Genomic DNA, 14,847 nt, shown 5'->3' on the forward strand with positions numbered 1-14,847 from the left:
CACCATGAAGAGGGTTCCAACGACAGGTTCAGGTATCGTTCACCACTGAGGTTAGTCGTGGCCTGGTACCTAACTCAAGTGGCCGGGTTCATAGCACACTGGGCAAGCAACTGCATCATCTGTAAATATTATCATACACGAGGCTAGCATGGGTAGAACTGCCAATAATCATAATTAAGTTGATTTATGATTGAACAATAACCCCCCATATATTTTATAGTTATCACACAGACTGTGCAAATGAAAGAGTGCGGTTAGAAATTAAGGAAACCCTCACACAAACACTTTATTCGGGGCAAACACAACACTTCCATAAAAAAAGCTCTAAGCTCAAATTGATAAACGGTTTTTTTTTATGACGATGCATGCCATGGTCACATGGCGATAAGCAGCCAATCATTGACAAGCTGTAACAAACGGCTGCACTCCATAGTTCCAAAAGTATTCGACAACGCACGAGTAGGGGTTGCCACCTTCGAGTTAAACAAAAAAAAAACATACTCGCAGATGAAGAATACGTCACGCAATCCCGCAAGAGAGGAGCAACATCGAAATGCATTGGTTCTGAGTGGTGCATTTCTTCGCAACTGACAAAAAAAACCGAGACTTTTAACATTCTGTGAGAGACAGACGGATGGAAATTGACCTCGCAAACACGTCGTCCCAGATAAACCGGGACAAGTGGCAACACCCGGCACATTTCCCCAATCACTTTCAAGTCGTATCTAGTGATCCTGTCCCATGTCGTGGGTTGTTGGCAGGGGTTGACGCGATATAGTGTTCTGTGATACAATACCAAGTTCAACAACGTGACGATTATTGCGATATTAGTTTCTAATAACTATATATTTTTTTCGATTTAAAGCTTTCGTGACTGCAATGATTCATCTTCTTTGGTTCTTTCGGTAAAGTCACGTAGAATGAGAATAAAATAATAAATTGATAAAATAAAATAACACAATAATATTCTCACGACGTTATGTACTTTCCTGCACTTCCAGGAGAAATAAAGGTTACTTAAATGTTCTTCAACTGCAGTTCACTCCTCAACTAAAGCCTGCCGGGCATCGTTGTAATCATTAAAATCCATCGTGCACGTGCTGTCCCTTACTCTAAAATGACCAAATGAACTACAAAACGTTGTCACGTCTCATAATTGCCACGCCATCGATTACTCCATAAATATTTTACCAAAACAATGTTACGGCTAATAGCTACGTTATTTAAAACCTTAATCGTCACGTTATTTTCATGAATATTTAAAAATATATATTTTAATGAGCGATTATCACCATGCCATAAGATGATATTTTGCAAAAAGGACGAAATGATTGTCGTGTTTTTTTAAATATCGAATGATGTATATCTTTACATCGCTATATCGCAGCAACTCTCATTGTAGGGCAATTTATCCACCTGTACCAAGTTTTGGCAAAGCCTCTGGAGAGAGTGCATTCATGCACGTGTGGTGCTCAATTGTGAGAACAACACGTGGAGGAATAGGATACTACTTCATCTTCTGTAATGTTCTGGGTCACTCGTTCTCTTGGGGCCCATCAGTACAACATGCGTCATCAGGGTGACGGTGTCTCCATTACTCCCGGACCGTGGAGGCGATCATTAAAAGCAACTGCTCAAATTCTAATATACAATAATAATAATAATGTACAACCTCGTGTCGCTCAGGATGGGTTCAGATATCACTCGCCACTGGTGATAGCCATGGTGAGGGCTCAAACCCAGGCTGCCATCTCCATGGTACAAAGCACTTAACCAATTCCTGTACAAATAATTGGTGTAAAAAAAAAACATACACTTCATGTTTTTGTTAAGCAAAAATATATATGTACAATTACGTGGTCATAAGTAAACGTTTTTGTAAATTAATTACCCATGTAATTATTGTTGCCGATAACAATTTACACGTTTGCTGTTTTGTGATAAGTAAAATGCGTTTTATGGAGGCGCGATGTATAGATTAATATTCGTTGTGAAACTCACGTCAGGTGCATCACACACAGCAGGTGTAAGAAAAGATGTTTCATCAATTCACACTGCAATCGGTCCGCACGATCCATTCAGAAACTGGAGGCTGCTGCGCCCATCACAATGTTATTTGAATCCGCAATTATTGAAACATCAAGTATTCTACACAGGCATTCCTGCATTGAATTATCGTCAGCAGAAGTCACGACTGCGTTTCAATTGCTTAAACATAGACTTTGTGATTTGCAACGTTGAAATGTGTCAGTCTGCTTCACTTAGAATGTGAGAAATAATAATTCTGGGTTTTCTTTGGTTGACACACGAAAAATACCAACAAAATAATTGACAAAATAAAAGAGGAGAGTTCAGGCACTTTAAATAATTTGTTGGGACACTTATTTTTATGATGTGTGTAAACTGAGTGACAGGATAACCTAAATTCAAAGCTATAACAAGGCCTGCCACTCAATCAATAATTTTAAGTACAAGCAACACATTGCACAGTTGATTTAAATCCATCTGTAGGTACCAAACCTTAGTGGATATCCACCACCCATTTTCACCACAAACAAACACTAAAAACACGCACATTTAGACCGTTCAGAAATACCAGTTAATGACCTTTCAATGAATCGCCCATCTTAAAAGATGTTATAGATGATGGAAATGTTCCCCGCCCGCAGTAAAGTTTGAACGAACCCTTGCCTCTTCTCTCTCCACTACCCGAACCCCGCCCTGACGACAACTTGTGTTGACCCAAGCACACCCAGGGGTTTCCACAAAAATAGGGGTCCACAGTTGTGGTCTGTGCATAAAAATTAGGCACCAAAGGAGATAAGAAAACGAGAGTCATTGTCCGCGGTGACCGATAAGGTTGAGAAGCAATCAAACTGCGCCAGGTTATCCCGGTCGAGCCGTACAGCTCCCTCTCTCCGATGAGTCTTCAGGTTGTTCGGCACGATGTCCGACGATTCGCTTCACGTTTGCCGGGCAGCTCCTTCAAGGAATTGCATTGTCTAAAACACAATCGGATATATTTTTTTTCACGACAAGTTTACAGCGACAACTTCCTCCAAACCACAGCGCAGACTCTCCGCTCAGAAAAGAAAAAAAACACGCGACTCGCCCCTAATGACCCCCGACACCAAACGCCCTGTCACGCGAAGACGACTCATTGTCAGGAGCGATGCGTTCTCATGTCCAGTGATGGAAAGCAATGGGCCGGAGGTATCCTTGGTTTTAATCTCTCAGTTGCGAAACACCTGGCAGGAATGCCCCCCCCCACTCCCCCCCCCCCCCGGCTGTATTGTGAACCTACTGCAGACTACACGCGTCTCTGAAACACAGCTGTTAGAATTATGCGAATAACGAAGTTATTTATGATCTTAAGGCAGTCCCAGTCATGGTCTGTCAGTCTCCATTTACTTCAACCATCAATTCCATATACATAGCATTTTTATGCCCCGTTCGCAGAATAGCAACACACCTTACTTCGTGGAATGAGGAAAAGCCAGATGAACAAAGTATTTACAGACAACAGTATATTGTACTTATACGGAAATTATATAAAAATATAAAATAATTAAAGTTCAATGTCAACACATTAACAACTGACGCTCTCTGACAATTTAAATCATGATTTTTAAATAATTAGATCAAATAAAAAATAAACCCGACAGCAAGCAAAAATATTTCGGCAACATTTTCTCGGTCGTCATTATCGGGATTTCTCAAAGGTCTCCTCTGGGATGAGTGTACGGAAAGGGTAGTCCCAGAGCTTGCTCGAGATCCCAAACCCTGCAGGGGGAAGAACAAACGACACCACGTCACAAAATCCCTCATCACAAATTCACCTCTGCAGTGTTGCTCACAACAAGAACAAAGTAACTACGTCACGAAACCCCTGGGTAAAATCCATCAAGGGTTTTTTTTTCTTCTAGGGAATCCGTGCGAACCACTTCTTGACAGCCGGATAAGACTTTCCAGTACATTATGCAGACAACCTCACATTCGGACGCAACTTAAAGTTCCCGTACAGTCTCGCGAAAAATAACGTGCGTGTCGACCAAGTACAAAGCAGTCCCTCGCAGTGGCGACACAAGTGTGTAAGTGAATAAGAAGTGGAAACACAGTGCTGTCGTGTTGAAAATATCCCGCCCCACCATCTGATGGAGTGACGGTTAAACAGTTTGGGAGTCGCTTCCAAGTGGGTAGGCCTCGTGTATCAAATGACTTCCCCACCCCTGCTCAAGAGTAATGAGCTTAGGGATCTGCCAACCTAGATCAACACCGGAGCAAGTATTTAGTTGCTATAGTGATGATGAGCCGAGTGTGTAGCCACTCTCGTGATGATAGGCCGTGCCCTTAGCTGATTTAGTGACGATGGGCTGAGTGCTGCGCGAGAACAATGCCGAGCCAAATGTTCATCTGATTCTCGAACAACAACAACAACAACAGCAACAACAACAAACGGTGGGCCGAGTGTTTAATCCCTCCGGAGTAACGAAGGCCCTATCGTCCAATGCAATCACTCCGAAGTGAGGAAGAGCTCAACGTGTCGGCGCTCTACAGCGACGACGAGCCGCGGGGTCTGTCCGCCGGCGAGCGACGAGGAAGTGGGCGACAATGGCTGGCTCGGTGTTCCGACCGCCGCGCGCGAGGCCACTCACCGAGCGCCTGGTGCTCGAAGTGATGCTTGATGTGGTAGGCCTTGAGCGAGTAGAGGTACGAGCCGCGGCTGGGAGCGCCGTAGTGCAGGTAGTAGTGCATCAGGTCATAGATCACGTAGCCCGAGATGCCGCCGGCCATGAGCGACCCCGTCACGGCGTTGGGCAGCATCGTGAGCATCCAGGAGTAGAAGGGCGCCACGAAGAAGAAGGCTGCCACCGGCGGGAAGACGAGGCGCGAGCCGTCGAACGGCGACTGGGGGAGCGGGACGCACGGCGGAGGGGTCACGGCGTCAGGGTTGTCGTCGGGCGCCGCTGCAATCGACCCGGCCTCAATCCCAGCCAGCCAAGCTAGCTCGCACCGCTACTGGTGGAAGGGCTTCCCGCTCCAGCGGTGGTTGTCAAAGTGTGGTCCCCGGACCACACCTCCGATTAGTGAGGTTGGCTACGTACGCTTGCATAAGTAGTTCAACATACAAGGACTCCTCTACTTACGAACATTCGACTTACGAACTTTCAGAGATACGAATAAATCTGTCCGTATGCCATGTGGATGTCACCAGTGGCATCTACATCAAAATGAGATTGTACTACTTTTGAAAACATTCCCCGTGTTTAGTGTACATGTCGTACAACATGTTTGGAATCGACAGGAGTAAAGTTGGACTTACGAACAAATCGACTTCCAAACAGACCTCTGGAACCTAACTCGTCGGTAAGTAGAGGAGCGCCTGTACGCACATACATACGTTGCACCGAGAGATCGAATCAAGCCCGCAACTCCTGGGTTGCAAGTCCAATGTGCTATCCCCGACAACCAAGAGGCAACGTCACCTACGTGTAAATTTAGACAGAGCTCGGCGGACAAAGTTGAATGGTACGGCTGGAAGGAGGGGAAAGGCACGTGATAGCATCCCCTGCAGCAGCCCTTAGGCAAGTCAAAGCAATGCCCATCAGCTGGCTGAGCATGTTGTGCCGATCAGCTCGTTGTCTTTCATACGACGACCGATCGGTGCGTCGTAAACAAATAAACATTACAGCCGTGAAGCGCTCGGTCTCGCGTGTGTGGGGGGACATTGATTAACCCGGCCGCAATAATTATAACGATATTTTAAACAAGACGCCTGCGTGGCCAGCAGTGGAGCAGCGTGGTTGGCAGCATGGGCCCCTGTGTAAGGAATGAAACTTGGCCAACCTCAGTCCGATTTCTCTTCCCCTCACTGTTGCCCGGCACGTGGCCTCCTCCAGGCTGTAGGCCGGGATGCAGTTGTACCGTCTGCATGCTCGATAGCTACTCCATCGAGCCTGCAATAATGTCTACCGTGCGATTCTAGCATTGTTGTTCGAGACAAACATCAGCTGGCACAATTACAGGCAACATGTGTATTAACTGACAGCTTACCAGAACCAGAAGAAAAGCTGAAATAAAAGAACTTTGTCGGCACCGAGTCTCCCACAAGGCCATGCGGGAAGGCACGCGGCACAGCTTGGCGCCAGCTATCATGGAGTGTGGTCGTGTCATTACAGTTCTCTGCGGTGAGTACACCGTCTTTAAAAATAATGGCGGTACGCCTCTATAAATTCAACTCACGCTAACCGCTCGTGCGTTCCGAGATTCAGTGGTGAACGGGACACCCACCCTTCAACTTGGAGACGTCTCGGAATGGGAAAGGGTTAAGCAGGGACACGGTTGGCACGGGCCCTGGTGTCAAGAATGACACGAGGTCACGGAGCGTGCTCGGGCAGGCTCACCTTGTGGTGCTGCCCGTGCAACAGGAAGTGCAGCGTGATGAGGAGGTAGCTGTGTGCCGGCGGCGTGAGGTGGAAGAGGAAGCGGTGGAGGGAGTACTCGACGAGGGACCACATGAAGAAGCCGAAGGTGAAGAGGCACGCGAACCAATCCGGGCTCACGTTGACTCCTCCGTCTGACGGTGGAGCAAACGTGGGGGGGGGGGGGGGGCAAGAGTGGGCATGCATGTGCCGGGTCAAGGTTCAGATTGCGAACGTGAGCGGTGCAACGCGTGGATGGAAATGAAGCCCAGATCCACAACAACAGCAGAACCGCCGATCACGGATTTGGCAACTCCTTAAAGACGAAAGCCGCCAAAAGAACCAAAACAATCACTTAGAGAGACCTTCTCATGTGGCCCAAAAATGTCACGAGCAAGTTGTACACATAGTTTAGGGTCATCATGGGCACGGCGTGCAATATTAGAAAACAGTCTGGCTGGCGCACTGTGGGGGGACGTGGGGGGGGAGAGCACCCAAGGGGAAGTGTGGGTGGGGGGGGGTGCGTGAGGAGTGCGTTGGGGGGGGGTTGCGGGTGCTGATGGGGGGGGCCTGGTGGTTGTCACGCGTGAGAGGGGGTACCCAGCGGTGGGACAGTGGGGACCTTGGGGGGAGTGGGTGAAGACCGTCGTTCTATGCCAGGTATTTTAACGATATCATTATAAAAAAATGTGCTGACTGGCCGGAGGAAGAGTTTGACGGACATACGGTCACGTTCAAAGGACGTGTGGGCTAATATTTTTTTTATTTCTTTAAAAAATAAATGGGGGGATTACAAACGTTAAGCGTGTTAACCACGTTGCCCTTTTCAGGCCTTTCCTGCCACCTTTGCGCACATAGTAACATGTAGCGGGGTGAAGAATTAGTAATGCCACCTTTCCCAAGATGCCTGCCCAGCATGGAAGAGCGGGCCAAACTATCCTTTACAGGATAAATAAGTAAGCAGACAATGTCTCCTTCACATGAAATCTAAAAAAAAAATGCACAGCCTTCTGGGAGCGCACAGATTCAGCGGTATTGTTTCGATAGACGAGTTAACATCTCGAGCGGTTTCGACACAGTGTTTCCACGATACAGGGTTTTTTGGGTTAGATCACATAAATATATAAATGTGTCAATCTTGATTTGAAACTTTCGTGACTGCAGGAATTCATACTCTTTGGTTCTTTCGGTGAAGTCACGTCAATAGAAAAATAACTACTAAACCACGACGTTTCGATTGCAACCCAAGCCATCGTTTTCACGTGAAACAACACAGCAGGCAGACTGCTGAGGCAGGAGGAAATGTAGCGAGAGAGCCACGGCAACCAGTGGCCACACACGCCTGTGGTGGGCACAACCCAAGGGCAATTGAGCGTGGCTTGGGATGGATTTTGCAAGTAAATGCAAGTTTCATATATTTTTTTCTCTCTATCACCTTGTCCCGTCTGTAAATTTCACCCCACCCTCTCGCCCGTTGCGGCGGCCCCTCACCCCCCCCCCTCGGATTGGCTGAGTTGTGCGAGCTCTTTGAGCTTGCATTGCCTGACCCCGCCCGCTTTGCCCGACCACCCACCTGTGAACGTGGTGAACACGCGGATTTGGTTGCCTTGCAGACCCCGGTAGCTCGACAAGCCCATGTAGACGATGATGGGTATCCACACCAGCGGTATCACGTACCTGTGATGCCACACACAATGGTTGGGTCGCACGTTACGCAAAAGCCGCGGTGGCGTGAGCTTTGGGGAAACGCCGGGGGTGGGCGTGGGGTGAAGAAACCGGTCAGGTTTTGAGAGTGATGCGAGCGCTGATGGTTGATGGTGGGGTTGGTCAGGCGCCGCGATGTCGCAAGGCCCCCGCGGTGTTCGCAGTACCACTTACACAAGTATGCATCACATAGGCAGGAGCGGGGTGCTTAGCCCCGCGGTCAATGAGCCCAAGATAGACAATCGGGGAGGGTGACTGGAGCGTTTGACGATTGAGTCATTTAAGCGCGGGCTCACCGACGGCTCGCCAAGATCGCACTAAAAAGGCGTTCCAATAATAGAGTGTGACGTTTAAACACAGCGATGTTCGATTGATTATTTGGCGACGCACAAATGAGCAAAGAAACTCAACATATTCATCGCCTCGTTGTATATTGTTGTTGTTGTTCCTTTTAATGCAGACTTATTTTGACTAATGCTTTGATTTTTTTGAAGTCGGATAAGGCTGCAGTGGTTTAAAAATCAGAAATGATTCCACGTGTTTATTGGTGTTAAAACAATAAATGTTTTACGATGCCGACAACGGCAAAGGTCCAAGAGATGATGCAGAGGGCTTATTGTAATCGACAGGAATAATAAAACAACACGCATAGGAGATGACTAAACAAAAACAAGACATTTTATTGCTACACTCTTTGGTTCTATTGGGTAAAGTCACGTAGGTAAAAAATAAAATAACAAAAATCACGACGTTTCGGCCCCAACACAAGCGGCCTTCATCAGGTGAAGGGACGAGACTGTCTGGAGGACAGCGCTGGAGTGAAAAAAACCACGCTCAGATCACGACCTTTAAGCTTGTGATCGCGCAAGGTCGTGATCGCGCAAGGTCGTGATCTGAGCGTGGCTTTTTTCACTCCAGCGCTGTCCTCCAGACAGTCTCGTCCCTTCACCTGATGAAGGCCGCTTGTGTTGTGGCCGAAACGTCGTGATTTTTGTTATTTTATTTTTTTTACCTACGTGACTTTACCCAATAGAACCAAAGAGTAAGGATCCTTGCAGTCACTAAAGCTTTAAATCTAGAACGTTTTATTGCTGACAAAGTTCATATGTTTACCAAGGTACAATCACACAAATTATACATTTCCTTAAAACAAAACACATTCTGATACACTGCTTTCATCCAACTCCCCAAACATATCCTGAAAACGAATCAGACATTTAAATTCCATTTGCTAATCACTATTGTGAGTGAATGCAAGTACGAGATATGCATCGATTTCTCGATTATAATTGTTTACTCTGCTCCCGAAAAAACGCACAGAATCCTGCGTACAAGAACCGATAATACACAACAGATTAAAAATCATAGAATATCAAACTTTTAGGGAAGTGTGACCAATGGGAGTGGACAAATTTGTACGAAACAGGAGTAAAAAAAAATCTACTAGACAATACCAATGGGATAGGTGAAAACGAAACGAAAAATATTTTTGTTAAATGTAAAAATCAATTCACGACCTCCCAATTCGCGGGAATTGATCGAGTCGCTGTGACTGGCGGTTGAGGGGGCGGTGGGGGAGATCGCTCACACAATATTTAATATACGACGCCAAGGCCAGGCACGGCAGTGGCTCCAGTTTCTCGGGCCCGCCAACCCGAGGGGTCAAATGTTTGTGGGCGCTCTGTGCGGGCGTCTCCACGTTATTGATTTGGGATGGCGGTTGGCATTGGCCAGCGGTGGAATTTTTGCGTCCCCAGACCCAATCTCCACCCCCCCCCCCTTTCGTTTCGGTCCGACCGCTCCGTGGGAGTGGGTTTGAATCGGCCAATGAGATTACAGAATAGCCACGGTCATGTCGAAGCAACTTCCAAAATTTCATATTTCAATTCTGTTTCAATTAATTGCTTCCAAATCCATGCAAACTTAATGAATCGTAAACACACGGCCTTAATCCACCCACTTGTTTTGCTGAACTTTTTTATTTGATGGGTGTTTTTTCTCTAAATAAGTTAACATTATTTGTATCATTACATCCATTAGGTGGGGCATGGCCCCATCTCCCCATGAAGACGAGCCGCTACTGCTGCCACCGGCGCGACTCACCACGCTGTTTTGCTCCAGAATTCGAGAAAGTCGGACTCGAAGAGGCGGATGCGGCGATCCACCGGCTGGTGCACCCACTCGTTGTATTTGTCTCCCAGGTGTCCCACCTGCCACAGCAGGGCCTTACTCCAGTCCACGAGATCCTGGCAAAAACAGGACACACAGGCGGAATAAAGTTCCCCTGTACGTTAAGCAGTCCCCCTCCTTGACCTACTTTTGTTACCTAAGAACTTAACCTCTTCTCCATTGCCCATTCCATTCCTCTTCCTTACCATCCCATCCCCTATAACCCTGTCGTGACCCCCATGTGCCCTACGGCCACTCATTTCTCAACCCTTGCACTGCCCCTGCCATCTAAATCACTCGATTTTTGTAACCGCTTTCGAACTACGTACAGTGCCTTGAGCTAAGGCGCTATTAAAAAATGAGATTATATTTATTAAGTGCCGGAACATCCGGGCACTAATCGACACGAATGATACAGCCACAACTTTTTGAAATATATTATGATGGGTCTTCAACGACGTCTGTCCAGCGTGGTTGAGGAGTCCAAATAGCCTCGAATGGGACCACTCTCTCCAGAGCTCTCTGAGTGCGCTGAGCTAGGAATTGCAGGACCGCACTTTGACACCTTGATTTGTTTTGATTTAAAGCTTTCGTGACTGCAGTAATTCATATTCTTAGCTCTTTCGGTAAAGTCACGTTGAAGGGAAACAATAAAATAATAAAATATATATAAAACAATAAAAATTCTCACGACGTTTCTACCATAACACAAACGGTCGTGAGAATTTTTATTGTTTTATATATATTTTTTCTTATTTTATTGTTTCCCTTCAACGTGACTTTACCGAAAGAGCTAAGAACCTTGATTTGTTTGATTTGAATAGACATGTAAACTTCAATGAAGCGTGACATTTTTTTTTTTACTAATATACGTTGAAAGTAAATGACTCATCCCAACTGCGCGCTTGATCGAGAGTGTGTTGTCGGTGACTAAAGTGCAGCTAATTGGGCAGTCAATTCTAACACTCGCGGGTGCGAGACGATCCCAATGTTGATTGATCACCCACAAAGTTAGACTCATTACAATCGTCTCGTTGAGAGGCTCATGCAAGTTAACGATTTAATTTACGTTCCAAGATGTTCAATAATTCAAACACAGACAGACCCCCCTCCACGCCCCACACTTTTTACACAATAACATCATCATCATCATCAGCCATGGTCAATCCACTGCTGGATGAAGACCCGACCCTAAAGCCACCCACCCTCTCACGATCCTGCTGCGTAATTATCCACCTGCATACGAAACCAAATTCATTGTTCCATCTCCTCGGTGGACGTACTCTCCGACGCGTTCCATTTACAACGCGTACGTTTTTTTTTTAACCCTCGCCAACCAAACACTGCTCACGAATTACCCCGTGCGCATTTAAATGAGCGGCGTGTGTGTGTTTAGCATGGCGCTGAGTAGTAAGCCGGCACCTTCAAGTTTCAAGTTTCATTTATTAGGTATAGCCCTGTGAGCCATGCGGCTCTTAAGTCGGGTGCAACCGCAACAAACAGAATTTGAACAAAGAACATCTTAAAGCGACAACGCGTAACAGAAACATCCTGGAATAAACCAGCAAAAATTCCACGCAAAAAAACGTATTAAAACGCTGTGTGCAAAAATCAATGTGGTGCAAGCGAACAACAACAACAACAACCATAAGACCTATACGGACACATTGCAAGCTTTGTCACCAGGCAATAACCCTTTATTTGCGGGCGCTGTGCTTGTTTGACGCGGCCGCGCGCACCCCGCTAAAATCTCTCCCTCTCTGCCTGCTGCTGCTGCCGCTGCAAGTTGACGCGGTAAGCGGCGCCACATCTGTCCAGCCGTATCCACGCAACTCCTATTCAAACCATGTTTTGTTTTGTTTCTTGTTGTCATAAAACAAGTTGACACCCCCCCGCCCCCCCCCCGCCCCATCCAGTACGCGAGGCCAGACTGGCCGTGTCGAAGCGATGTATTCAGCTCGCCCGTGCGCTCACCCTTCACCAGTGGCGGGCGGGGGGGGGGTCTTTCAAACTCCACTCGTCGTGACCCACCCTGCTGTCCGCCTTTCCGCGTTTGTACAACAACGTCCTGTCCATTTCAACGCAAATCGGGTCGCTCACAAGTCGCGCACGCGCCTCCGAATTGCTGCCAAGGAAGCGGTGGCCTCGCGTAATGCCCGGCGAGCGCTGCTGAAGCGGCGAGCTCTTCGCTGAGCAAGCGCGGGATGCGCTCGGCCGGTGGCTTCGTCATCGAGCGCTCCTCTCACCACGAGACCCCACGGCCTCACAGAGACTCGTAGACTCAGGTAGACGCACAGAGGCCCACAGACTCGCGCGGAGTGTATGTATGTTGCATGAATGGACGTATGTTGAACTTATATTCTTTGGGTCTTTCGGTAAAGTCACGTGGATAGGTTCAAATTTATAAAATATTAATTTGAACGTATCTACGTGACTTTAGCGATGAATTCCTGCAGTCATGAAAGCTTTAAATCAAGATTAAATGTTGAACTTCTTTCGCACCGTACCTAGCCAACCGTACTGAACGGAGGTGCGGAGGAAGGACAACGAACTAAAAACAGGAAAAGCAGTTCTAAAGAAACGAGTTTTCAATCTAGATGATTTAAATGTGCATAGCTCCGGTGGCTTCCTAAAATCGGAAGGGAGAGCGTTCCAGACGGGCCGCAGAAGCGCATCTGAAAACGTGCGATGCGGTGGCCACCGTCTTTGTCCGATGGCTGAGCCAAGTTCCCTGTGGAGGGTCTCTCTGGAGCGCCCTCGAGCGGAGGCCCCATCCACCAGCAGTGACGTGAGCAGGTTAATTTCAGGGCTGTGCCTTTACATTTAAACATCTCGAATTATTCCCTGCATTTTTGCGTCTCATATCCACAATTTTGTTCTCGCCACTGTCCTAAACGTGACATTGGAATGCCATTTGCAAACGATAGGAACAAAGTGCAAATTATAGACCATCGCACGCGCAATCTGATGCACGTATCGCGAGTGTAACAAATCAATTGCAATCGGCGATCCTCTATCTGTCGTTACGTGCCCAGTGGGCAGGAAAGTACCGTAACCGAGTGACAAAGTACTTAAAGACATTGCTTTTTTAAATGTTTAAACTTACGTTGTCCGTCGATACGGTCTTGTACATCAGCTCCTCGGTGTCTTGGCGTCTGTCCACGCTGGAGCCGTTCCTCCGCCTGACCTCCTGCCATGAGAGCGAAGCGACGAACGTCAGCGGGAAATGCAACGCAGGACGTTTGTTGGCCACGGCGCGACGGATGAACCCGCGACGCGAACCAACGGAGGGAGCGCTCCTGCGAAATCCCCTCGCCAAACCCGCCGCGCGGGCCCGAGCCAACTCCAAAAACGCCTCCTTCGAGACGGTGAGAATACTCATCGCACGGGTAAGGGCCGTGTGACAGGAGCAAATTCGATTCCTTCGCCCGCACCTCCGACCAGCAGGTGGGGTCGGTTTCGTCGAAATGTGAGCATCAGCCGAGTGGACCGCGGACCAAAAATAAAGTTTGAGAAACGCCGAACTGGAGGGAGCGTTTAGAGTACCGATCCAGAGGGCATTTGGCCTACTCTTGCACGCTGGCAGAGGTGTAAGCGCCCACAATTCACCCCCACCGTACGCGGATCTTTGTCTTTGTGTGTGGGTACAGCAAAGGATATTTGAGGACACACTGCTGCACTGTACTTCATGTGATGTGCAAATACGCTGCAACAGCCTTTTCGATAAGTGCTCGATTTCCATGGGTTCCCATGCTTAAAAAAGGCCAGCCTCAACCGTTGCATTAAAATGATCAACGTTAACAACACGCACTTGTAGCAGGAAACCCCCCGACGTGAAGTGGCCACCGGGTTCACAAGTCAGAGTGCTGAGCCAACACCGCTGACATCCTGCGGATTTTAATCTGGGGTTCGATCACCCTGCGATTAAAATCCGAGTTTAATAGCACAGCGAGTCGATGGTCTCAGGCCGCTCACCGGTGACTGTGCACAAATATATATTGTACTCAAGCACATTCGCACAGTGCAATCAGCCTGCAGTCATCCCACAATGCACTGTAATGGACGCGTTCTGCGTTATAACAGACGCGTTCTACGCTATAACAGGACATATTCCGTGTTATAACAGGCGTGTTCCGTGTTATAACGGGCGTGTTCCGTGTTATAACAGGCGTGTTCCACATTATAACGGGCACGTTATAACGGACGCGTTCTGAGTCATAACATGATATGTTCCCCATTATAACAGGCGTGTTCCACGTTATAACAGGCGTGTTCCACGTTATAACGGGCGTGTTCCGCGTTATAGCGGGCACGTTATAATGGACGCGTTCCGAGTCATAACAGGATATGTTCCCCATTATAACAGGCGTGTTCCACGTTATAACAGGCGTGTTCCACGTTATAACAGGCGTGTTCCACGTTATAACGGGCGTGTTCCGCGTTATAGCGGGCACGTTATAACGGACGCGTTCCGAGTCATAACAGGATATGTTCCCCATTATAACAGGCGTGTTCCACGTTATAACAGGCGTGTTCCACGTTATAGCGGGCA

General features: G+C 47.7%; 1 protein-coding gene across 1 annotated transcript in view; it reads right to left on the minus strand.

Annotated features, from left to right (window-relative positions):
• Positions 1-261: 261 nt before the first annotated feature.
• The window catches only part of LOC116945979 (fatty acid 2-hydroxylase-like), a 37,604-nt gene continuing 23,018 nt past the window's right edge, over positions 262-14,847 (minus strand). Inside the window, exons 2-7 of the mRNA XM_032960715.2 lie at positions 13,402-13,485; positions 10,230-10,372; positions 7,996-8,099; positions 6,405-6,577; positions 4,656-4,908; positions 262-3,783 (exon numbers count right to left, since the gene is read on the minus strand). Coding sequence (XP_032816606.2) covers positions 3,704-3,783; positions 4,656-4,908; positions 6,405-6,577; positions 7,996-8,099; positions 10,230-10,372; positions 13,402-13,485 — 837 coding nt within the window. The 3' untranslated portion in view covers positions 262-3,703. The remainder of the gene's footprint in view (positions 3,784-4,655; positions 4,909-6,404; positions 6,578-7,995; positions 8,100-10,229; positions 10,373-13,401; positions 13,486-14,847) is intronic.

The sequence above is a fragment of the Petromyzon marinus genome, chromosome 25, assembly GCF_048934315.1.
Source record: "Petromyzon marinus isolate PM22_M1 ecotype Great Lakes invasive population chromosome 25, UKy_Petmar_22M1.pri1.0, whole genome shotgun sequence".
NCBI classification, from domain to species: Eukaryota; Metazoa; Chordata; class Hyperoartia; order Petromyzontiformes; family Petromyzontidae; genus Petromyzon; species Petromyzon marinus.